Here is a 23,999-nt window from a genome sequence, read left to right on the forward strand (position 1 = left end):
AGAAATTTCAGGTTTTGCAGGTAGCATAGAAACCTAACAATACCTAATCCTTTACATTTTAACTCAGACCTTGCAGCTTAGAAACTTTTACAACACCCGGTCTTTTACCCTTTAACTTTTACGCTTTAACTTCAATTTCTTTTACCCTTACAATTCCACATGGTGACATCTTCAACTCCCTGGTGACAGTGAGTCTCAATTCCCACAATCTTTGGATCCTGAGCTAAGGTTCTGGCACCCACGCACCTTATTTTCTAAGGTGCGTGGGTGCCAGGACCTTATTTCACCCTGATGAGGCTGAGGAAGAATCTCTCACAGGAGTCCTTTAGCCCCAAACAACATGTCTCAATTTGAATCCAAAGGAAACAGCTGCTGTTTCCTGTCTCTGAGTCTTTCCAGAAAACTGCTGCCCTCTGAAAGAAGCATTAAAGCTAGTTGGCAGTGAGAAACTAATGTGACTCCATTTTTAAAAATAAATAAATAACAGCAGCTTCTACCTCAAGGCCTGTCCTAGGAAGGGGGTGTGACCCTTGTCCTTGCAAAAACCCACAGAGCACTCCTAAGTACATATCCACTCTGCTGAGTTGTTTGTCTGTAAATAAGAGAAGAGGTCTGCGGCACCAGGTGTCCCTGACTCAGGCTAGGTGAGGACCCATGGCAACCCCCCTAGCAACCTCCAATCAGCATAAGACAGGGAAAATACCTGGGATGCCAGATGACCCCCAAGTAGTTTATGGTGGTTGATAGCATGTTGGGAAACCATGTAGTTCAGCACGTACTCCCCTCGTGGCCTAAACCAATCAGTTCAAACGAATCCCCCTATTGTATTAACCAATCACCCCTACCCAAATTGTTCCCGCCATTGAATGTGCTAATCAATGTTAAGAGTTGTTGTTTGATTTTCCCACGGTATGGAATGATTTGCTGTGTGATGTTGTGACGCATAGAGTATCCCCCTAAAACTTATAAAATCTCACTGAACAAAGGACTGGGACTCACTCCCTGGGACCGCTGCATCGGGAACAGTTGTGAGTCCAGGCTCGAGCTTGCAATAAAGACTCTTGTGTGATTGCATCGGATTTGGCTCCTGGAGGTCTATTGGGGTCCCACAAATCTGGGATAACAGCAGGATCCTAAGGAGAAGGAGTGCTGTGGGGTAGGTAGGAGTTTGGAGTGGGCCCAGGCTTTGTGTGCACTTTCCCAGTTGCAGCCTGATATTCTGGGCCCAACTGCTTTACCCTGAACGGAGCGTGGATTCTGTCCATGTTCAGGTCATTAGGAAGCTTTTCAGCCACTGGTGTAGCCAGTGCCAAGGGTTCCTCTCAAACTGGCATGACCCATGATAGGAATGGCATTCAGGAAAGGAGGTAGAGTTCTCTTGCCACCATGTTGCCAGCACACTCTAGGCATGATGGGCAGTCTAGAGAGCTGATTTCTCACAAAAAGTGAATGATATACATCAATGAAAATGAGGCCCAAGGGTGATGAAATGAATTCAGATAAGATTGTCTTCCATAGGATTCTAGGCTTTGGTTTCTAACGGTTAGGGGTGAGGGGTTCCAAAAATGGCTGTAAAACTCTTGTACATGCCTCTCATCAAGGTGTGAGGTTCATGTCACCTGCCTGGAGAGTGGATAGACTGGGAACCACTTCACACAATACAATAGGATGGAGCTGATACTGTGTGACCAACAAGGCTGGGGGTAACAGGCACTGGGGCCTCTGCTTGCCCCCTGGAACCTGTGCCCCGGAGCCACAAGCTGCCAAGTTCTATGTCCGACTCTCCTGAGGCTGCCACACTGGGGAAGCACAGCTGCATGGAGAGGACTCATCCAGGCACCCGATTGACAGTCCTGCTGAGCTCAGTGTGCAAGACATCTCGGCCCAGATGCCAGACACATGAATGAGACGCTCAGTGATTCTAGTCCCCTGCTGTCAAGCCCCCCTCATGTCTCCGGTCTTCCTAGATGAGAAATCATAGAACATGGAACAGAGACAAGTCACCTCCCCCGTCCCCGCACCGTATGCTGTCCTAATTTCTGACCCAACAGAACCTGTAACCATATGCAATCAAACATTTTTACTACTAAGCTTTGAGGCAGTTTGTTATTCGGCAATCACATCCAAAACAGATTGTGATGGTAGTGGAAGCCCCTCCCACTCCATACCTGAAAAGCTAATGTCCTTGAGGAAAAAGCATGTCTGTTTATTCCATTTTATGCCAAATAACTGTTTAGTTTTTGAAGGATTAACACATGGCAGTGTAACACAAGGTGGGAGGTTTTATGCGGAGTGCATTTGTAGTTGGGTTCTCTGCAAAATGTGATCCAATGTGTCTCCTTTTTCTATCACGAGAAGAAGGGTATTCCATGTACAGTGTTGAAATGGTTTAAAATAGTGGAAAATTTTAGACACAAATGTTTCAGTAGATGAAAATCAGGTATTTGTATGCTCTGAGACAACAGAAATACAGAGTTGCAATTTATTACACATATCAGGCTCTGCTCTAGACACTTTACATCCTCCCATCCATTCATCCAACCAGCCTGCCAACCACTGAGAGCAGGGCAAAGGACAGGTAGCTGAGTATCAGAAACCAGGAAAGAGTAGACAGCTCCTCCCCATCAACTGGGTGCTAAGACCACCAGAGGATGGGAAGGACTGCACTTTCCAACAGAAGCCATCACTCCCTGGATGACTCTTCCTGCCTTTGGTTACATGGGCCAGAGAAGAAAGGAAACCTAAAAGCTACAAAGGGGCAAAACACGGCCCCTCTCTGCTCAGATGGGCACTGGCTATGGGTCCCCTCCTCTCCAGGGGACTCTCTCTCTCTGTTCTGTCTCTTAAATAAAATTTACTTTTTACTCTTCCCTCAGTGATTCTCGGGTGTTTACTCTTCAAAACTGGGGGGCCGAGGACACATCCTAATTTTCAAGACAGGTACCAGCTGGGGGCTCAGCCAGGATCTTCACGAAGGAAGCTCCTCTGTACCCCATATCTTCCTCGGGTGCTCCTTTCAGTGTGGGAGGCCATCCTCTCACGTGATTTGAGTTTCTCCCTGGGTGGGTGAGAGGCACTTAGACACAGCTGTGTCAGAGCTTTCCCCACCCTTCTCCTGGTCCCGGGACTTGTCCATGCAGAGGCATGTCTGGTCACTGCCCCTAAGACCCAATCATAGTCCCTGACCTGGGATGCTGCCCCCCTTAATCTTCACTGGATGGGATTTTCCCTGGAATTTTTTGTTCCCCAATAAAAGCCCTCTCCCTGGCGTGTTCTCTCTCTCGCTAGTCTCTTCTGTAAATCTCGCTACCGCATTAGGTGGCTGGAGGCATTAGTAGGAGAAGCCATCCTGGAGCTGATATTAAAGGTAATGAGAGTCTTGTCTCTTTAATTTAAAACCCCCTAGCATTTACTCATGAATCGAACCTTCTAAATGAAGCCAGCACTGGTCGTGTGACAGAAGTGGCGCCCTGAAGTGAGGCTCTTGAGTTAAATTGACTAGGTTGAGTTAGGCAGCGCGCTATAGAAATACAGAATTTGTGACATTTTTAGGGTCACGGAAGTACCAGGCAGTTTTTGGAGCGAAGGGACTTTAAAAACATTTTAATAAAGAGGAATTCAAGTTCTCCTGATAAAGACATGTATTTGACTATTTTAGAGACAAGAATTATTCAGAAGGGAAAGCAAGTTAAAAAGACTCAGTTGCTACAATTCTTAAAGGTTGTAGGTGAATTTTGCCCTTGGTTTTGTGACCAAGATTCACCAAATTTACATACATGGGACAAATTAGGAAGGAAATTTCATAAAATTTGCCTTCCTAATGAGTTACCTGGAAACTTTGAGAATGTTCAAAAGGTTTAGACTGCATTAGAGATGTCTTTTTGATTGGGGGGGGCATAGTCTGTGGCCCCCTGAAGATCTATTGAAAGGTGTTCAGAGAGCCATTAAGTCTATTCAAATGGAAAATTGCCTGAGGCTAAATTCCAGGGAAAATCCCATCCAATGAAGGTTAAGGGGGGCAGAATCCCAAGGTCACGGACTATGATTGGGTCTTCAGGGCAGTGGCCAGATAGGCCTCTGCATGGACAAGCCCTTGGGCCTGGAAAAGGGTGGGGAAGGCTCTGACACAGCTGTGACTAAGCACCTCTCACCCAGCCAGGGAATAACTCAAATCACCTTCGAGGATGGCCTCCCACATTTCAGTCTCTCTTTTTTTTTTTTTTTTCCTGAAGGACAGTAATGTGCACCCATCACCTATTTCCACAGTTATTGCTAGCCACCCTTCTGCAGGACTGGGTTGAGAGGTTTCACAGCCCAGGTGTCATAATCACCGGTCCTGCGGGTCAGGCATGTTGGGTTCCGCCCAAGCTGTTCTCACTGCCATATCTAGGCTAACACATGGTGTTAGATATCTTAGTTAAGATATATCTTATGGGACATCTGTGATATTATAAAAATTGTAAACTCTGACATTTACAAGCCAAACAGAGGCCAAGTCCTCCCTGGCTGGGGATTGTGGCTCAGGGGTTAAGTGTCCCTGGGTTTATCTATCTTGTTTCCCCCGCTTCCCAAAGTGCAGCATATAGAGACTTAAAGGCTTTTCCTTTGTCTTGTCACATCTCTAAAAATCCGTTTCATGTTGAGGACTCTGTGTTTTTCTTGGGTGGCTCTGTTATGCTCGAATTTGGGACCCCCAAAAGACCTCCAGAGACACAGATCGATGTAAGCAGCAAAGAGGTGTTTATTTGGAGCTAGCTTGGTTCTCTGCGCACACACAGCAACTGGTGATGCTGAGAGGCCGCGAACCCAGTGTTTGCAGCAGTTTTATACATTCTTTGGAGAAGGCAGGGATCCCCACATACATCATAGCATCTCTTAGGAAATCATCACACACCCCGGGAAAATCAATAACAACTCTAAAACATGATTAGCGTGTCAAGCGGCGGGAAAGAATCTGGAAAGAATTATTGGTTAGTTCAAGGGGTTGACACACTTAAAATTGATTGGTTTAAACCGTGAGGATGTCCCAAGGGGGGTACATGCCAAGCTGCAGGGCTTCTAGTTTAGATATTGGTCAGCACACCCAGGTGGGGGCCACCTGGAATTTCAGATATTTCGATATCTTGGCCTATCTTAGGTGATCACCATCTGCGGCTTTCCTGAGAACTGTTTCCACAGAGCTTTTCTGGGGTATTTTCCTGACTTTAGGACTGCAGTAGGTCAGGGGTTAAGTTTCAGAGCAAAATGAGGTCCCAAGTAGAATGAGGTTGCTTAGGTCTTTCAGCTCTCAGTGTATGAAGTATGATGTCAGTAAACTTGGGTTGTTCTCTTGTTGGACACCCTTCTCTCCTTTCTCCCGTTTCTTCCTTCTTTTCCTCCCTCTCTTCCTTTCTTTCAGCAGGAGTCTTTTCCCACCAAGGACCTATGGGGGCTGAAGAAACCCCACACAGACGACTGGCAGAGAGATCAGTCACAACGCAGGTGGGACTCAAGAGCAAAGGTTTTAATGGGAAGGACGTTTCCGGGGTCCCAACATTTACCAAGAAACTTCAGTGCTGCGAAAGGACTCTGAGAACCGGGAGACTAAGCTGGATGCAGCAGGTGGCGCCCCAGTGCCAGTGTGGATGGGTCTGCTCCCGCCTCCCTGTCCCTATCACTGAATAGAAGTGGTGAGAGAGGTGGAGTTGGCGACCCGCCCCTTCCTGGAGTAGGTCTCTGCTGCAGTGTCCTGAAGTGCCCCCCTTCCCGTGCGGGGGAGGCCTGGACTCCGTGATGCGCCCACCTGTGTGATCATCACAGCGCAGGTCACACCTAGGCTTCCTCCCGCTTGCGTCACGAGTGGGCGAGCTGCGCGGTGATAAAACGCCAAAGCCCTGTCCAGGCACCCTGTCTTGGTCCCCGAGTCCCGCAGCCGTCTTCCCCGCGCGGAAAGCTGGGGACGGCGTTTTCCCCGCAAAGCAAAGGGACACCTATCGCGAGTCCGCCCCGCGCCAGCACCGGTCTCCAAGTAGGTGCGACCCGCCGATTTTCAGAGGACGCGGCAGAGCCTCTGGGCACTTTTCAGCCTCAGCGCTTGGCGCTGAAGCCCTGGGCACTGGCTTCCTCTTCTTGGAAAAGCCCCGGCCGCCCCCCGCCCTGCAGGGCGCCCCACCAGCGGGGTTCCGAGGGCTGATCCCGCGCGGGTGATCACAGTCTGTCCTGGGACTCGCTGGACGCGGAGAATCGGTTCTGCGCTCCAGGACGGCTGGGACAGGAAAATGGGCGGCCCCAGGCCCCAGGCTGTGCAGAGGATCCAGCCTCCATCCTCCACCCACAGGGATGCCCTGCCTCAGACCTGGTTATCTGGTCTAGGGAAGCTCCTCCGTGAGCCCCGCCAATTGGGAGAGAAGACTTCACAAAGCAAAATTAAACCATGGAGGGCACCCTGGTTTCTGGGTTTCCAACGGATCACCCGTCATTTGGTGTTGGGGGGCTTATGCTTTAGGACAGGACCATAGGCAAGGACTATTATATAAGGATCCATATTCTATAGAACTTTGTTATTGAGCCAGGATTTGGTCTAAGATCTTGATCACCTGACATCCTCACTGGTGTCCAGTGAGGTGGCTGCTGGTACACCCACTGTGCAGATGAAACTGGCTCAGAGAAGTGGAGGCGCTCACCTCTGCTGGCAGGAGGACCCTTTCCTGGTGCCCCTTCCTGCTTCCAGCATGAAGACCTGGACCTGGGCTCTCTGCACTTGTTGGAGACTCCTACCCCTCCTTCCCCTCAGTTCCCATCACCATCTGCTCCAGTCAACGAGTAATCCCATCCTACCCTTCCCACCACAGGACATCTAGGACTCCCTGGCAGTGATGTGTGTGGAGAATTTTAACCTGGATTTTTAAATTTAAATTTTTATTTTTTTGTGACGAGGGATTGAACCCAGGGGCTCTTCACCGCTGAGTCACATCCCCAGCTCTTTTCATTTTTTACTTTGGGACAGGGTCTCATTCAGTTCTGAGGGCCTCACTAAGATGCTGAGGCTGATTTTGAACCTGTGATCCTCCTGCCTCAGCTTCCTGGGCCACTGGGATGACAGGACTGTGCCACTGCACCCAGCTTAACCTGGAGTTTGGCGACCCCTTAGGCTGGACAAGGAAAAACTACAAAGAAATGAAATGAGCCAAAGCGGCAATCTGTTGAAATGACTCAGATGTAGCCAGCACAGGCCCTGGCTCACTACGTGTCCTTAAGAGATTTTGCTCCTTGAAGTGGTGGCACCTATGGTTGCAGCTAGTTAGGGACACAGGAAGTGGTGAGTGCATGAACTTAAAGGAAGGGGCAGATGGCCAGTGGGTGGAGGCAGGAGGATCATTGAGGCCAGCCTGGGCAACACAGGGAAACCCTGTTGCAAAATAAAGTGAGGTGGGGCTGGGATGAGCAGGGATGGTGCCTGACTGCTTTTCTGGGTGGTGCTCCCCAGGGCCTTGAGCAGCCCTGGGCACTGAGCGCTTCTGTCTTTTGCAGATGTTCCCCCTTCCTCAGAAGGAATGCAGGGAGCCTGCCACCTGTCTGGGCTCGGCCTCCCCACAGGACATGGGCCGATACTGTCGGGGTGACGTGGAAGGAGAATGCTCCAGAAGAGCAGAGCTGAAGCGGCCGGAGCTCTGTGGAGTTGGTGATCCCATCGCCATGTTCTCCTCTGCCAGCTCCTGCCTGTCCTCCAGAGGCCGGGTCATCAAATGGTTCTGGGACTCGGCTGAGGAGGGCTACAGGACCTACCACAGGGATGAGTATGATGAGGACAAGAACCCCAATGTGAGCAAAGCCCTTCCCGGGCCCAAGAGGGAACTGTGGGGCGGGTACCTTCCTTGACCTGTAGGACAGGACCCAGCTGGCACCTGTAGGGTAAAATCACGGTCCTCTGCCTCCAGGAGGGCTTCTGATGGAGGTCCTAGAGGCCCACAAGCAGGGGCCTTTTATAGTGACCCCCCCATTTATAATTAAGTGGACACGGACTTGTGAAGGAAGAGTTCAAGAGCTGTAGAGTGTTCCTGCGTGGATAGCCTGACAACTATTCACCTTGATTTTGTTTTCTTTTTGTGGGGCTGGGGTTAGGATCTCCCTCCTGCCAGGCAAGTGTTCTACCCCCCCCCAGCTGTCCCCACCCCTTCAACTCTGGAGCTAGGACAGAGCTGGGTTCAGTGCACGATGGTTTCATTTCTTTCAATCTCTGCTCATCTCCACAATGGGGTAATTATACCTGCTGCAGAAGAGTGGAGATTAAATGGAATTTATGATGGGATTAGCCCAGGGCTTGCTCTGGGGTACAGGGAATAAATGTTGCTGCTATTATATTGATATTATCTGCCCAATTATTATGAGGTATTACTAACTACTGTTAGTGATACCTTCACAGATCAGAGAGCTGCACAAATTACCCTTTAATAATCTTTATTTCTTCAGCAGCACCCAGGTACCAGCCGCTCTTGTAGGTGCTGGCATTTTAACATTTTAACAGTATGCATTTATGTTCTGGGTGGGAGACAGCGAACAGACAAAAGCATGTCTATGTAATATAAGGTTATGATAGCTGTAGAGAAAAATAAGGCAGGTGAAGTGGATAGAGAATGGTGGTAATGTTGCTATTCAATAAAATGGTCACAGAAAGCTACTTTAATGAGGTGACATTTGGACAGAAACCCAAAAAAAAAAAAAAAAAAGGGTGAGAGGTGGTGTTAGCCATCAATTGCTGTAACAAATTCCTTCAAATCTCAGAAATTCAGGTGGGAAGAGTCTCAGTTTCTGGAATCCTGGTGGGTGCCTCACAGTCAGGATCTTCTGTGGAGTTGCCCTGAAGCTGGGGACTGTGGGGACATCTCCCGGGGGAGGGACGGGGAGAGGGTGGGGAGGCGCCATTTCCAAGCTAACTCACCTGGTGACTGGAGGGCCTCATTTCCCTCCACAGGGGCTTTCTCACCAGCCCACTTCCCACCTGGCAGCTGCTTTTCCAGCCCACATTCGAGGGTGTGATTAGAGGGTGTGGGGGTCCCTAGGAGCCACCAAACAGGAGTGAGCCATGTTGTACCTGGGGAAGAGCCCAGGGTGGAACCATGCTGGATGAACCAAGGGACAGAAAAGGGACCCTTGGTCTACTAAGAATCCAGACTTGTGGACCGTGAGGTTTGAAGGTTGGTCATGAGGTGGTGTGGTAATAGGTCCCATGGGTGTCAGGGGCCACTGCGAGCCTTCTCATTTTGGATCAAGTGGGCGAGGAGGTGTTGCAGGGAGATGCGATATGGCCTGATTTCTGTTTTTAAGAGATGCCTTGGACTGTGCATGAGCCTGGACGACAGGTGAGGGAGTGGGGAGGACAGGAAGTGGAGAAGCTGGCGTGGTGATGGGGTTGGGCCAGGATCTCCGCAGTGGAGCTTGGCAGCGGGTGGACTGTGCGTGTATTTGGAAGGCAGAGCTGTCAGGGTTTGCAGGTGCACTGGCTGTTTGTCCCCCAGGAGGAGATCACAGCCTTTTAGGTGTCTTCATCTCTGCTCATTCCAGGTCTATTTTTCATCTTTCCTTCTTCCTTTACTCTCTTTTGCTTCCCTTAATGCAGAGGTCAGTAGTCAGCTGTGGGGGGGGGGGGAGGTGCGTGGCAGGGCAGAGGGTGGCCCTGTGTTTCTGGGGACTCTAAGGGAGAGCTTGGGCTGGGCCTTGCATCATATCTCTCCTATGAGAATAAAGGCCTTCTGGGGTGGGGATCAGGTGTGGTGTAAAGGAACACCTGTGGAGAACACCTGTGGGGGAGGCCCACCAAGGACAGACACAGACACACAGGGAAGGTGCAGACAGAAGCGTGGCAGACAAAGGGGTGCCTTCCCCTCTCTGCTGTCATCTTTAATTACCCCAAAAGTTACATATTACCCACCACCCAAGACTACACCTTAGCCAGTGTTCCTTTTAATCCCAAGTGCTGAGATAAGGTCCAGGCTAATGGGACACAGAGCCTCTCTCCTCAAAGGCTGTCACTGTGTAAACCAGGTGGTGCATCTGCATAAAATAGCTCAGTGGGGAATTACTGGGCATTGAGCTGAGAGGTGCTTAACCACTGAGCCACATCCCTGGCCCCTTTTGGTATTTTATTCAGAGACAGGGTCTCACTGAGTTGCTTAGGGCGTCTCTAAGTTGCTGAGGCTGGTTATGAACATACGATCCACCTGCCTCCGATTCCCGAGGTGCTGGGATTACAGGTGTGTGCCACTGCATGTGGCCGAGGGCTCATTCTTATTGACCTCCACCTGGTTTCTGTTCCTGGAGAACATAGTTCTCTGTGTACATTCTTTCATCCTGTAAACATGTATGGATTCCTGCTAAGCTCCTGAGAGATACTGTAACATCCTGGGTGTGCATCTGCCTTTGGGGAGTTCGCCTGCAGCAGGGAAGTAGAGCATGGACTTCTGTCCCCATGGCCTGGAGCAAAAAGTCAGCAGTGCTCTAGAGGGGTGACAGATTAAGAGCCATGGAACCCCAGAGAAGAAAAAAGCCCTTCTAGGTGGGATTGGGGGGCAGGCTTCCTGGAGGAGATGGCATTTGAGCAGATCTTTAGAAATGAGAAGAGAGAGCCTGAGGCCAAGGGGGGCAGGGCTGGAGTGAGACCAGGAGGGATGGCGGGAGGGCAGGGTGGCAGAGCTCCCCGTTTGCTGACCCTGTGGGCTCCTTTCACTGGCACTCCTCTGCCATGCTCACGTGGCCCCGTTCCTCTCGTCTCCAGGGCGTCATTAACTTGGGCACCAGTGAGAACAAACTCTGCTTTGACCTGCTGTCCAGGCGGGTGAGTCCAGGGGATCCCTTCTTTGGAACACTTGTCCCTAAAGGACCTGCTGTGGGCTCTTGGCCTGGCCAGGGAGTCAGGGGACCCCAGTTGCCTTGGGAACCACTTTCTGGGTGATCTAGGCCCATCACTTCCCTGTGATCCTGATCCTTCATCAGTTCAGGCTCTGCCCCTTGGTCCCTCCTGCTGTGTTGGGTCCCTCACTCCAGGGGACTCAGTGCCGTCCTCTTTTTTTTTTTTTTGTACCAGGGATTGAACCCAGGGGTGCTTCACCACTGAGCCACATCCCCAGCCCTTTTTATATTTTATTTACAGACAAGGTCTCGCTGAGTTGCTTAGGGCCTTGATGAGTTGCTGAGGCTGGCCTTGAACTCTCGAGCCTCAGTCTCCCAATTACAAGCATGTGCCACCGTGCCTTTCGGGGAAACCAAAGCCCTAATTTGTGACTTTGCCAATTTCCATGATCAATTTCAAGCTCCAGTGTGCCATCCCAGCACAGCAGGGTTGGAAGAGAGACCTGGTGGCCCAAGCTCATACCTGTTCCCACCGTATGGACCATAGAAGTCACTTGGAAAGTGGGGTGGTGGCACGGTGCAGGAAAGCAAGAAGTGACAATGTTCACATGCTCAATGCCTTACTTATAGATTACTTGACTAGGTTTTAAGTTTATATTAAATTAATTTTAAAAAATGACTGATTCCAACATAGCTTTCAGATTCCTGGAAATCTGGAAAGTTCCTGGATGTCATAATCCAGTTCCTTGAGCAGGGGGTCTCCAGTTGGAGCTTGGGTTTGTAGAGGCAGCGATGCTTCCCCCAGAAGACAGCTTTCCAAAGGAGAAAAATCCAAGCCCCAGGGGTTGGGTTGTAGGGAGGGTCTTCAAAGCCTGTTTTCCCTAAAGCCAGCTCTTCCTGAGACAGCTCAGCACTGAAAAAAAAATAGAAGCCGAGTCACATATGTAATTTGAAATTTTCTATTAAAAAGTTAAAAGAAAGCTTGGTAAAATGAATTTTAATAATTTTTTCATTTACATCATGTAACTGAGACATGACCATTCCACCATGTAATCGATATAACAGCTGTCAATACAGTTTACATACTTCCTCATAGTAAGTTTTCAAAATCCAGTGTCTCCATTTAGACTCACCACGTATCAAGAGTTCAGAAGCCACAGTGGGCCATCGGGACATGTTGGACCAGCTCTGAGGGATGACAGGAGGAGGGAAATGGCTGGACACGTGGCTGATTCCCATTCCTCTGGTCCCACCACCCAAGGACCCTGCGTTATTAGTCCTTCTTTGACATTTGGCCTGTGATGCCCTAGAGGTCTAACCCAGCACCTGGTCACAGAGGTGATGGTCCAGAAATTGCCATCTTTTCCACAGCGTGATACTAAGCCAAACCTGCCAGAGAACAAGTGGTCTTGAGTCCTTCTAGAAGTTGGAGCCAAGACCGAGGTGATAGCACCCTGCTCCCTCTCCTGGCACTGTCTGTGCAAGCCACACCTTTTTTTTTTTTTTGGTGGCAATGTTGCATGAAGAGCACTCGACCAGAGTCCAAATTTCTGGGTTTGGGTCTCAGCTGTGTCACTGAATGGCTGTGGGACCTTGGCAGAGTCACCTCACTTTTTTGACACTCAATCTCCTCATCTGCAAAATGGGCATGGGACATGCTGGTGCTCTGGGGTTTCTCTGGGACCTGCTGCCGTGTGGAAGCAGGAGGCAATGGATCCCTCAGCCCGTCCCTCTCCTCTTTGTCCCCAGCTGACTCAGAGTGACATGCTGCGGGTGGAGCCGCCCCTGCTACAGTACCCTGACTGGAGGGGGCACCTGTTGTAAGTAGTGCTGTGGGACAGTGGATCTCAACATGGGCGGTTTTGCTCCCCCAGGGACGTTGGGCAAGGCCTGGACACAGGTTGGAGGGTCCTAACTTGGAGGTGGAGATGCTCCTGGCCTTCAGTGTTAGAGGCCAGAGATGCTGTCTGCACAGGACAGCTTCCCCAACAGGGAATTGTCCAGCTCCAAATATCAGGCGTGGCAGGTGGAGAGAGCCTGCCGAAGGCCAAGGGCCGAGTCCTGGAGGCCTTGATCCTGGGGTTCCCTGCCTGTCCCCTCCCGGCTCAGGAGCTCCCAGTTTGGTTTCCATGAACTTGGGTCTGAAGTACAGGCAGGGCCTTTGGGTGAGGAGTCTGTTCTTCTTCTCAGTAGTTGATAGAAGCCATATCCCATGTTGGCAAGCTGGCTGGGCAACACTGAAGCTTGGCTCTAGTGCCTGAGCAGACACCAGGGACCAGAGGAAAGGGGTTCAGTGGCTGAGGACTTGATCCCAAGACTGATTCCAAAGCACATGTTCTTAAACATGGTGGTTAGGATGGTGAGCCCTAGAGACAGGCTCTAGCAAATGCCTTGATTCCTTCAGACCTGTTTTTTTTTTTTTTTTTGGTGCTGGGAATTGAACCCAGGGAACCTTTACCATTAAGCTACATCCCCAGTCCTTGTTATGTTTTATTTTAGACAGGGTCTCACCGAATTGCTGAGGATCTCACTAAATTGCTGAAGCTGGCCTTGAATTTGAGATCCTCATGCCTCAGCCTCCTGAGTTCCTGGGATTACAGTGGCTAAACCAGTTTCTTTATCTGTAATATAGAGATATTAATAGCAATAGTAATCACAGTGTAGCATTCTCAAAATAACATCTGTGTAGGATAAATATAGAACTACAGGGAAAGAAGACTCAGTGCATGTGGGAGGAGTTGGAGGGGCCTGGGAGTGGAGACACGTGCTGAGCATAATGCCCATATGGGAAATGAGGGGAGAGTAATGTCAGGGGCTGAGAATTTCCCAGAGGAGCTTTTGGGTGTCCAGTGGTTTGAGGACCTTCTGGTAAGCAGGGCCTATCTGTGTGTCTGATCTCTAGCCTCCGGGAGGAAGTGGCTAAGTTCCTGTCTTACTACTGCAAGAGCCCAGCACCCCTCAAAGCAGAGAATGTGAGTATCCCCCTCCTCTGCTCTTTCCTGCCCTTTTGCTGTGCTCCCACTTTTGGCTGGCCAACAGCGAGGTGGGTTGGGATCAGCCTGTCAATCTTGATTTGTTTCACAGCAGAATGAGTGGGCTGGGATTGGGTCTCAGTGGTAGCACACTTGACTAGCACGTGTGAGGTACTGGGTTTGATTATCAGCACCACATATAAGTAAATAAATGAAATGAGGTTCATCAACAGCAAAAAATGTTTAAAACAAAAAAAGAGAATGAGCAATGTGTGCTCTCTTCTTGACCCCTGACCCTAGATGCATTTTTTTTAATTTTAATTTTTTGATATTGGGTATTGAACCCACGGGTGCTTTATCAAAGAGCAACATCTCCAGCCTTCATTATTTATTATATTTATTTTGAGACAGGGTCTTGCAAATTGGCTTAGGGTCTCACTGAATTGCTGATGCTGGCCTCAAACTTGCACTCTTCCTGCCTCAACCCCCAAGTTGCTGGGATTGCAGACGTGCACCACGCATACACCTGACCCTAGATATTTAGAGTTGGGGTATCATCTCTGCCCCACATTTGCTGTGAGCCCTCTTGGCTTCCTCATCTTCAGGCAAGACCCTCTGAGTGACCAGCTCCTGGGTTCTTGCACAGGTGATGCAGAGCAGGGTCCCCTCAAATGACTTTGGCTATAGGGGAGGAGGGTGTTTGTCTAGACAGAGCCCCAGGATGCTGAGGGGGAACCTGACTCTCTTCTGTGCTGAACTGGGACAGAGGTTATGTGTTTTCACTCCCTCTTGGAACTCCGTCATCCTGTCCCTTTATGTCACCCCCAGGTGGTTGTTCTGAATGGCTGTACCTCTGTCTTCTCTGCTCTGGCCACGGTGCTGTGCGAGGTGGGGGGTAAGTGAACTCAGGGTCTGCTCTGAACTGGGGTCTACACGGCAGGACCCCCAGTTGTCTGACCTCACGGGCTGCCCCAATGTGCTTAGAATAGAATACGGGAGGCCACAGAGGCCTTACATCAATGGCTTGAGGAGACTCCCAGGGCGTGGCCATACCAGGGGAGGGTATAGGGAGCTGGCTCTGGGCTTTCTGCATCCTCCTGTGACACCATGGCCCAGAGCAGGAGGAACAGGAGGAGGTTACGTGGTGCCATCTCTTTCACATCGGGGGAGGGGAGTGGGAGGGAGCACTTCCCAGAAGGGTCTCCACAGAGCCCCTTTGAACTGACCTACAATGACTGAAACCCATTCCCAGAGCAGTCGTTGGGCAAAGGGGAGGAGAGAGCCAGGGTTGGCTTACACTAAACTTAGTTTGTCCCCGACGGCTGGGGAAGGCCTGCCATCCCCTCGTGTCTTAGCAAGGAGGGACACTGGGATGACCATTGAGTAGGCAGCCAGCCAGGCCTGCTGCACAAGCCGTGGTTTTAAGACCTGGCCTTGGATAGGGGTGTCTGATGCCGGGGACAGACGCCTGTTCACCATGGCTTAACCAATACTGGTAATGGCCGTGGGTCTATTGGCCACGTACTACATTCCAGGCCTTGGCATAAGGCTCCACACATCCATATCTCATTTAACCTCATAGTGTTCCAGGGAGGTTGGTTCTATGGCAAACGCATCCTATAGGTGAGGAGCCTGAGGCTCAGAGGTTAAGGAACTGTCACAGAGAAAGAGATAGTCACCAGGAAGATCCCTGGTCAGAATATAATAGGCAATTGCCAACCCTTTCTAGAATAATCAAAGAAAGGGACCTTCCCAACAAAAGTTCAGCACAGTCCCCAGCATAGTAAGTGCTCAGCAATGTTAGTCATTAATTGCAAAAGATCTTTACTTACGGGTTTTCACCTTGACCATGGTGTGAAGGTGTGTACGTCAGTGGGAACTGTACTTCAGATTTTGAACTGGGGTCCTTGTCCTTGCTGGTGGTATGTGCTACTGCATTTTCTGCTACGCTGGGCAGTGGATTGAGCCCAGCTCCCAGGCAGACACGAGATCCTGGACCCCCTACAGCCAGCCATGTGGCTAAGTTGGGAGGTTTGGCAGGTCAGGTGGATTAAATGTAATTTTGACTTAATGACAATTTTGGACTTACGTGGACTTATCCGAAGAGAACCCCATCTGTATTAGGAAGGGGACCAATGTCAGTGGCCTGAGCATTAGAGTTTTGGGAATTGAGCTGGCACGTGCTCCAGATGATCCTCCAGGATGCCCAAGGGGTCGGGAATGTTCCAGCCAGAGGATGACATGTCCTGCCTGTTCCTGTCCCCAGAGGCTTTCCTGATCCCCACCCCTTACTATGAAGGCATCACGAGGCATGTGTATCTCTATGGCAACGTCCGACTGGCCTATGTCTATCTGGACAGTGAGGTGAGAGTTCCTGCGTCCCAGGTGGGCCTGGGCCTTCCCCTGGCCAGGGGTTTCTTGGGTCTGAATTGTGGGTGGGCATGGGAGGAGGTCCATGCCGAGGGCTCTGGAGCTGTTGTGAAAAGGGATTGGAGCCCTCCATTGCCACATGGCTGCCTGTGCCTGGGTCCTGGAGGGTCCCCTGCTCTAGGCTCTAAGATTCCTGGGGTCCACATAGAAGCCAAGGATTAGCCACCAAAATAAGGGTGGTGGACAGGGGACAGAGACCTTAACATGGAAGCCCTGGGATCCTACCAGAGAACTCCTGCGGGCCTCTGCTGGAAACCTGAGAGCCATAAGAGGTGTCCCTGATGTGACTTGTGGAGTGGAGGACAGGAAGAGGAAGTGGCCCCACCTGTTTTCCAGGGACTGAACTGAAGCGATGGGGGGTGAGGGACCTGAGAACTCAGGGTTGGGGGGTCCCTGAATGGAGACGTTGGTGGGTCTTCTTCCAGGTCACTGGGCAGGACACACGCCCCTTCCAGCTCACGGTGGAGAAGCTGGAGACGGCCCTGCAAGGAGCTAAATCTGAGGTCTGGACATGGTTCCAACCAGGGCTGGGAGTGGGTGGGTCTGGACACAGCATGGACCCCTCTTCCTGTGGCTCATCTCCTGAGAGCTGGGTTGGGGGCCATGATGGGGACACATGTGTGGTAGCACAGAACCTGGAGGTTCTGCCCATTGGAACAAGACCCTCATGCCTCTGTGTAGAGAATCAACCCGGGACCTTCGTGGAAGGTGCCCCCCTCTCCCCACTGCCTCTGACTCGGCTTCTAGGGGTCAAGTATGGAGCAGGGGGACTGTGGGTTAGTGAGTCTCCTGAGAGGTGGAGGGGCTGGTCCTGTTCACTAGAGGGGATTGAAATGCAGAGGGCCCCCTTCTCTGGGGGCTCCTTTTAATCCACTTTTCAACCGTCTGCCTGCTTGGGTGATTTTACCTTGGTCCTTAGAGCGATCACGTGTTCACTGTAGGAAAGTTGAAAGTTGAAACCCGTGCCCTTGAGTTTTGCAACACAGGCCGCCTCTCCTGGCTCGTGGGCACATTCCCCTCTGTGCTCTGTGTTGGTTTTCTTTTCACAGTCAGCCCGATGCTGCAGATGTCATTCTGTGTCCTACTGTGCTTCATGTGGGTCCTGACCATGTCCCCAGGACACTCAGTTCCCTGGGAGCCACCAGGGATCAGCCCCATCTAGTGGGTCTGCCTGGCCTTGGGGAGGAGCTGAGGTCTCTGCCTGTGGATGGTTTCAGGGTGTCAAGGTCAAGGGCCTCATCCTCATCAACCCCCAGAATCCTCTGGGGGACATCTACTCCCCGGGAGAGCTGCAGGAGTTCCTGGGATTTGCCAAGAGGTGAGCGCCCTCCCCTCATAGCTCCTGGGCCCAGGAGGGCTCTGCTGCAGGCCCTGCGCCCTCTCACCCCACCGCGGGCTTCTACCTGCCTTGGCCTCTCCCTGGCAGCGCGGCAGTGAGAGGGTAGGGCTTTGCTGGATGCCATTTCTCTCTGTTCCATTTTATTTTTAAAATTAGGCTTTTTGTTGTAGTGGTGGTGCTAGGGTTTGAACCCAGGGCCTTACACATGCTAGGCAAGTGCTCCTCCACTGAGCTTCATTCCAGCCCTTTTCAAATCTTTGTTTTGAGAAAGGGTCTGGCCAAGTTGCCCAGGTGGACCTTGAACTTGCCTCCTCCTGTCTCAGCCTCCTGGGTGCTGGGATTACCGGGGTTGCCACTGCACCTAGCGTGTCTTCCACGTGATAGTAATGGCTTCACCCACTGCCCAGCCCAGCCCTTTGCTTACTGTTTCTTTTAATCCTCACAACGACCCCATAAGAAATAGACACTTGGGGCTGTGGTTGTGGCTCAGGGGTACAGTGCTTGCCTCGCACATGGGAGACCCTGGGTTCGATCCTCAGCACCACATAAAAATAAATAAACAAAATAAAGATTTTGTGTCCATGTATAACTTAAAAAATATTAAAAAAAAAAGAAAGAAATAGACACTTCATGATCCCCAGCCCTGGGAGCCTCGGAGTGGACACGTCAAGGGTTGGGCCAGATTTGAATGTGGGTCCCTCTGCCTTGAGCCTCATCCTTAAATGTTCCTCCCAGGGAGGACCCTGAGGTCCAAGCTCTCCCTGACAGGGCTTCAAGCTCCTCTCCCCTTTGCTTTGTAAGTGCTGCTTCCTGGTTGAGAAAATAGGCAACAGAAGGGTGTTCCTGGACACCCTGGGTAGGCGGGTCCCTCTGGGCTGGGACAGGGGGCTCCCTGGGAGCACATGTGGCTGTAACCTGTGGCCCAGCTCTCTCCCGCCCTCTCCTGGCGGCAGGCACTCGCTGCACGTGATCCTGGATGAAATCTACATGCTGTCAGTGTTCCAGGAGTCGCTGGAGTTCAGCAGTGTCCTGAGCCTGGAAAGGTGAGGCTCCTGGGCTGAGCTGACCCCCCAGCCCCACTGGCCTCTCTGTGGCTGGCCCACAGGGTGTGACCTGGCCAGGGCAATGCTACTAACACCTAGCTGACCCAAGGGGTCCTCAGGCCCCCAAGAAGGTGGGTGGCTGGGCTGCATCTGTGGATTTGAGACTCTTCTGTGGAGACCCTGAGACCTCCAACCCCGGGCCTAGGACTCCAGAGGGAAGATGGGAAACTGGCTGCCTGGCCATCCTTCATGCCCAGTGGAGCTGCGGTCCCTCCTCCATCCCTCCCTCCCTGCCTCCCTCCCTCCCTGCCTCCTCCCTTCCTTCCTCGCATCCATGGAGCGAATAAGCACTTTGGGCTACTTAAATTAGTGGCCTTATCCATTAGATTGGGTCTGAGCACAGAATTTATGAACAAGATACCTTTGACACACTTGGACCAGATCATCTGTGAAGTCTGTAATCTGACCCCGAGGCAGGATGACATTCCTGATGTTCCTACTGACTGTTCAGCCCTGTTGTGGCCTTTCTGTCACTTGTCTCTCAAAAGCTCTGAGAGGACGATGGCATGTGGAGTGTGACTCCCATTCATTTTATGCATTAGGAGAGTGAGACACAGAGAAAATAGAGACTTGCCCATGAGCCTTGGGTAGACATGGGAACAGTATCTATGGACATCTGCTCTGTGCCTGGTCCTGTGCTAGTGCTGGGGGACATCAGTGAATGACCAAGACCTTGGCCCTTCCCATGTAGAACCTTTGATAAACCCCAAACCCTAGCAGCACAACACCCAGGTAGTCATTTTGACCTCGGTGGTGGCAAGTGCTAAATGGAGAATTCTCGGGAGCTCTGGGATGACCTGCAGGGGTACCCCACTGGCTGGGGAGAGTCGGGAGGTCTTTGAGGAAGTGACACTTGAGCTGCATTCTAGATCAGAAGTTGGCAAATTTCTCCTCTAAGGGGCCAGATGGTACATAAATTTAAGGCTTTACAGGCCTCATGGCCTCTCACTCAAGTCTGTCATGCACATTGTGTCAGCCAGTGAGCATGGCTCTGTCCTGATGAAATGATATTTAAGAAAACAGACACCAGGAAGATTTTCCTGCAGGCTGTTGTTTGCTAACCCTGCTCTAAAGGATGCACAGGAATTGGTGGTTCTGAGAGATGAAAACAGGGCCAGGACCCAGAACTAGATCCATCCATCTCCTCATTTGTTCGTGGAAATGGGCCTGGGCACCCTGGTTCTGGCTGCCTCTGTTCCCACACTCTGCCCTCTGCAGGCTGCCCGACCCCCAGAGGACCCACGTACTGTGGGGCATGAGCAAGGTGAGTGTCTGGGTGGCTGCGGGGAGTCAGAGAGATGGGAGGGCAGACAGGTGGGTGGAATCAGCTCCCTCTGTGGAGGGTGGCCACAGCCTAGGCTGTCTCTTCTTGCAGGACTTCGGGATGTCCGGGCTTCGCTTTGGCACGCTGTATACAGAAAACCAGGATGTGGCCACCGCTGTGGCTTCCCTCTGTCACTATCACGGCCTTAGTGGTCTGGTCCAGTACCAGGTGGCACAGCTGCTCCAGGACCATGGTGATTGCCTGGGTTTGGTGCCCTGAAAGTGAGGGGGAGGGTTATGGTCTGTCTGGGACCAGCCCGGGATCAGGGATGCTTCTCCAATGAGAAGATATTAGGGTGGTGTTTAATAGTGCCGACTCTGGGTCTGCATTGGGTCCAGACTTTGCTCTGTCTCTTCCTGGCTGTGTGTCATATTATGTGATCTCCATGAGCCTCAGTTTCCTCATCTGTAGAGCAGGTATAATAATGGTGCCTGTCTTGTAGGGTGAGTGTGGCACTTGGTCCAGGTGAACTTGTGGTGTGCACCTGTGGTCCTAGCTACTTGGGAGGCTAAGGCAGGAGGATTGCTGGGACCCTGCAGTTTGAAGCCAGCCTGGGCAAATAGTGAGACTGTCTTAAGAAGAAAAAGAAAGAATGTAAAATGTGAACTCATTATTGTTAGCTCTGAGCACTTAAAGAAGAGAGTGGAAACTACTAAGAAGAAGTTGTTAGTAGTGGAAATCCCTCTCCCTCTGTGGCTGTATCCTGCTTGCATGCTCAGAAAGCCAGGTCAGATGGCAAAGGGACCTGTCACAGCCACCATTTACTGAGCCCTGCAGGTGCTCTTGCTGTATCACATTTATCCCTCCACAGGACCCTAGGAAGCTCAAATTCTTATATTTTCCTCATCATTTTACAGATGAGGAAAGCAAGGACCAGATACCCCACCTCCACTGTAACATGTAACAGTTTTAAAAATAGAGGCAACATCTCCTGCTGACCAGGGGCAGAGCAGCTGGAATTCTCATGCATTGCTGCCCGGTATTCAGATGGTTCAGCCAGTTTGGAAAGCCCTTTCGCAGTTGCAGGTTGCTCATGACTAAAACACTCAGGGTCACTCAGGAGAACTGGGCTAATTGGGCTGCGTGAAATAACCACACAAGAGACAGAAATACCTTTTTCTATTGGGGGTGCTGTGACGGCTCCTCTGATCTTAAGGGGGGAGAGAGGGAGAGAGAGAGAACCCGAATGTGCTGACCCCTTTTATTGAGGAGAAGTTATTCAAATGAGGCAAGGGGTCAGATTTCAGGGGCTGAGTCTAGCTTCATGATGTCCACTGTCAGCAGGTTGCCTGACACCTGGGTAGGCCACACCCAAGTGCAGAGTAAGAAGGGGACATACAAAGGGCGTTTCCATGGAACATTCTATCCCAAACAGGGCAAAGGGGTAATATCACAAAGGAACAGGTGAGCGTAGCTCGATCCCTGGGGCTGTAGGAAGGCACGCCCATGCATGAAGACACATTTGCTTGACCCTGAAGATTGGGCTACCATCTGTGGTTACCTAGGCAACCAGATCACAAAGTGACCCACAATGCCTCACCAATCAGAAGGGGAGAAAAATGCTGGTCATGTACTAGGTTGGCATCTCACAGGCAGTTTCTCATAAAAACACTGACCACGCCACCCGGCAATCCCACCTCTAGATAGTGCACACACATGCACGCAGAAACCCACATGGAAATTGAGCTGGAAACAATCTGGATGTTCTTCCGTGAATGAGTGCTTCATCCACACCATGAAGTGCTTCTGCAATCAGATCCCCGACAGCACAGATTCATCCCGGAGGTATTAGGCTGGTGAAGGAAGCTAGTCTCAATGGATTACATACTATAACGTTCCACTTCCTGGACATTTTGCAAAAGGCAAACTAGGGCGATGGAAGCAGATCAGGTTGAGGGGCAGAGGCCAATGAGGGTGTTTTCTGGAATTAGGGAACTATTCCTAATCCTGCCTAAGGTGGTAGGTACACAAATACATAGATGGGTGATCATCTACAGAGCTGCACACCCCTCAAAAAGAGGTCAATAAAAATGTGAGGATCAGAGAGGTGAATTTGTCAAAGGTCCCCCCTCTTGTCATTGCCCAGATGGGATTTGGCCCTTGGTCTGTGTGCCTCCAAAGCCTCACTTTGTAACCAGGTACATCTTTGGTTTGCTCTGCATCCTGAGGGGCTTTGTGCTCTGGGCTCCTACTGGGCGTGTGGAGGCTGGAGCTGGAGCCCTCAGCGTTGAGGGGGGCCTTACAGGGACCCCTGAATTCCTGCCCCTCCTGATCCTCCCTCCTCCTCACCCCATCAGCCAGCCTGAGGGGCTCCATGGTCTCAGCAGCCGTGACCTTCTGCTCTTGAGACTAGCAGGGGAGAGAAGGCTGAGGGAAGACCCCTCTTTGGTTGCCCTTTCACTCAGACTGGATCAACCGCGTGTACCTGCCTGAAAACCTTGCCCGGCTCAAGGCTGCCCACACCTACGTCTCGGAGGAGCTCAGGGCCCTAGGGGTCCCCTTCCTGAATCGTGGGGCAGGTCTCTTCATCTGGGTTGACCTGAGGAAGGTGAGCTGGGGTGCAGGCTGGCGGGGCTCAAGCCTTCCTCCAGCAGGTGACAGGCCCTGGGGGTCTCCGCTGTGTCCTGAGCCTCTACCCTCCCCTTTCCAGTACCTGCGCAAGGCCACCTTTGAGGAGGAGACGCTGCTGTGGCGCCGTTTTCTGGACAATAAGGTGCTGCTGTCCTTCGGCAAGGCCTTTGAGTGTAAGGAGCCCGGCTGGTTCCGCGTGGTCTTCTCAGACAGGCCCCAGCGGCTTCGCCTGGGTGAGCAGCCACCTGTCCCCGCCCCTCGCAAGGGTTTGCTGGTCCCCACCTGTGCAGCACCAGCGCTCACAGCCCTCACTTCTCCTTCTCAGGGATGCAGAGGGTCCGGCAGGTGCTTGAGAGCAACCCCAAGTGACAGAGGAAGCCCCTCCCTCCCAGGGCAGATGAGCTGCTCAGTGTCTGGTCAGCAGCCACTGCCTCCGACCTGGACGATCTGGATCTGGGGCTGCAAGACGGGCTGGACTTGCCCCAAGGACCTCTTTCCTGCCCGCCTGGGTGGCAGCAGGAGACTCCTTAAGCTGAGCTTCATCTTGGCCATTGCTGTCCCCTATTAAACAACCTGGGACCAGCTAGACGTCTCTGTGTCTCTGTTGTGAGTCATTTGTGGAACAGGGGAGTGCAGAGGGCTCCTGGCCACCGCCCTCAGCTCCAGGAGGAGGGCAGAGCCGACAAGCCACCTGGACCTTCTTGGTGATGGCGTCTGCAAGCTTCTTTGTTGCCAGGGAAACAAGCCAGAGGAGCAGTGCACAGAGTACGCCAAGAAGGAAAAGGAAGTGACCACCGGCTAGGGGGATGGGGCGAAGTCAGTCTGTTCAGATCTGAGCACATCAGGCACCTAGGAAGGTCTCAGCTGGGGACCAGTGGACAGGACCCCAAGGTGGGAGTCAGGAGGGGCTTCTCAATGGGCATTGAAGTGGCCTCTCAGGATTGGGGACTGGAAAGTAGCTGATTTCTCTGACGTCCCCAAAGCAGAGTAGCCTAGCAATGGCTATGGGGGAATTTGGGGACTGGAACCCAGAATCGAGGCTGCCCTGGGACTGGGCTGGCCCTGCCTGGCTAAGTGGACCAAAGGTTGCCTGGGTCACCTGCAGGTGTGCTTTAGTTGAGAGCCTAAATGTGCTTTCTGATCCCTCAAGCTGTGTGCTGGGGAGCTTCTCAGCTGCCCACACCCCTGCTTAGGAAAGCTGACTCAGCTGGACACAGAGATGCTCGCCTGTCCTCCCTGCTACTCAGGAGGCTGAGGCAGGAGGATCTCCTGAGCTCATGAGTTCAAGGTCAGATTGGGAAACAATGCAAGAGGCCACTTCAAAAAGACAAAGAAGAAAACATAGACTCTGACACTTAACTTCTTTAAGACAAAGAAGTGAAACCAGTACTTCTATTCTCTAATCCATGTTATTTTTTAGTTTTTTTTCTCCCTGT

The 23,999-nt window shown here is 51.6% G+C and overlaps 1 protein-coding gene across 2 annotated transcripts; it reads left to right on the top strand.

Annotated features, from left to right (window-relative positions):
- Positions 1 to 5,887: 5,887 nt before the first annotated feature.
- Positions 5,888 to 23,151, top strand: LOC124100774 (1-aminocyclopropane-1-carboxylate synthase-like protein 1). Of its 2 annotated transcripts, none has more exons than XM_046456399.2 (15): positions 5,888 to 6,007; positions 7,510 to 7,800; positions 10,751 to 10,810; positions 12,574 to 12,644; positions 13,727 to 13,796; positions 14,625 to 14,691; positions 16,063 to 16,160; positions 16,652 to 16,729; positions 17,444 to 17,544; positions 18,519 to 18,608; positions 19,887 to 19,932; positions 20,044 to 20,185; positions 22,398 to 22,540; positions 22,643 to 22,796; positions 22,889 to 23,151. In XM_046456399.2, exons 2-15 carry the CDS (start codon positions 7,510 to 7,512, stop codon positions 22,930 to 22,932), a joined length of 1,455 nt encoding a protein of 484 aa, XP_046312355.1. In that variant the 5' UTR covers positions 5,888 to 6,007; the 3' UTR covers positions 22,933 to 23,151. The 2 variants fall into 2 exon arrangements, with proteins under 2 accessions (XP_046312355.1, XP_046312354.1); XM_046456398.2 differs by lacking the exon at positions 5,888 to 6,007 and adding an exon at positions 7,118 to 7,297.
- The last annotated feature ends 848 nt before the right edge of the window (positions 23,152 to 23,999 follow it).

The sequence above is a fragment of the Marmota monax genome, unplaced genomic scaffold (genome assembly GCF_021218885.2).
Source record: "Marmota monax isolate L192 unplaced genomic scaffold, Marmota_monax_Labrador192_F-V1.1 WCK01_AAM20220418_F8-fsc00047, whole genome shotgun sequence".
Lineage (NCBI taxonomy): Eukaryota > Metazoa > Chordata > Mammalia > Rodentia > Sciuridae > Marmota > Marmota monax.

Excerpts from the sequence above, each read along its gene's own strand:
- LOC124100774 (XM_046456399.2), top strand. The coding sequence starts at position 7,510 with ATGTTCCCCCTTCCTCAGAAGGAATGCAGGGAGCCTGCCACCTGTCTG. Across the intron at positions 13,797-14,624 it reads CACCCCTCAAAGCAGAGAAT|GTGGTTGTTCTGAATGGCTG; the intron begins GTGAGTATCCCC and ends TGTCACCCCCAG. Across the intron at positions 19,933-20,043 it reads TACTGTGGGGCATGAGCAAG|GACTTCGGGATGTCCGGGCT; the intron begins GTGAGTGTCTGG and ends CTCTTCTTGCAG.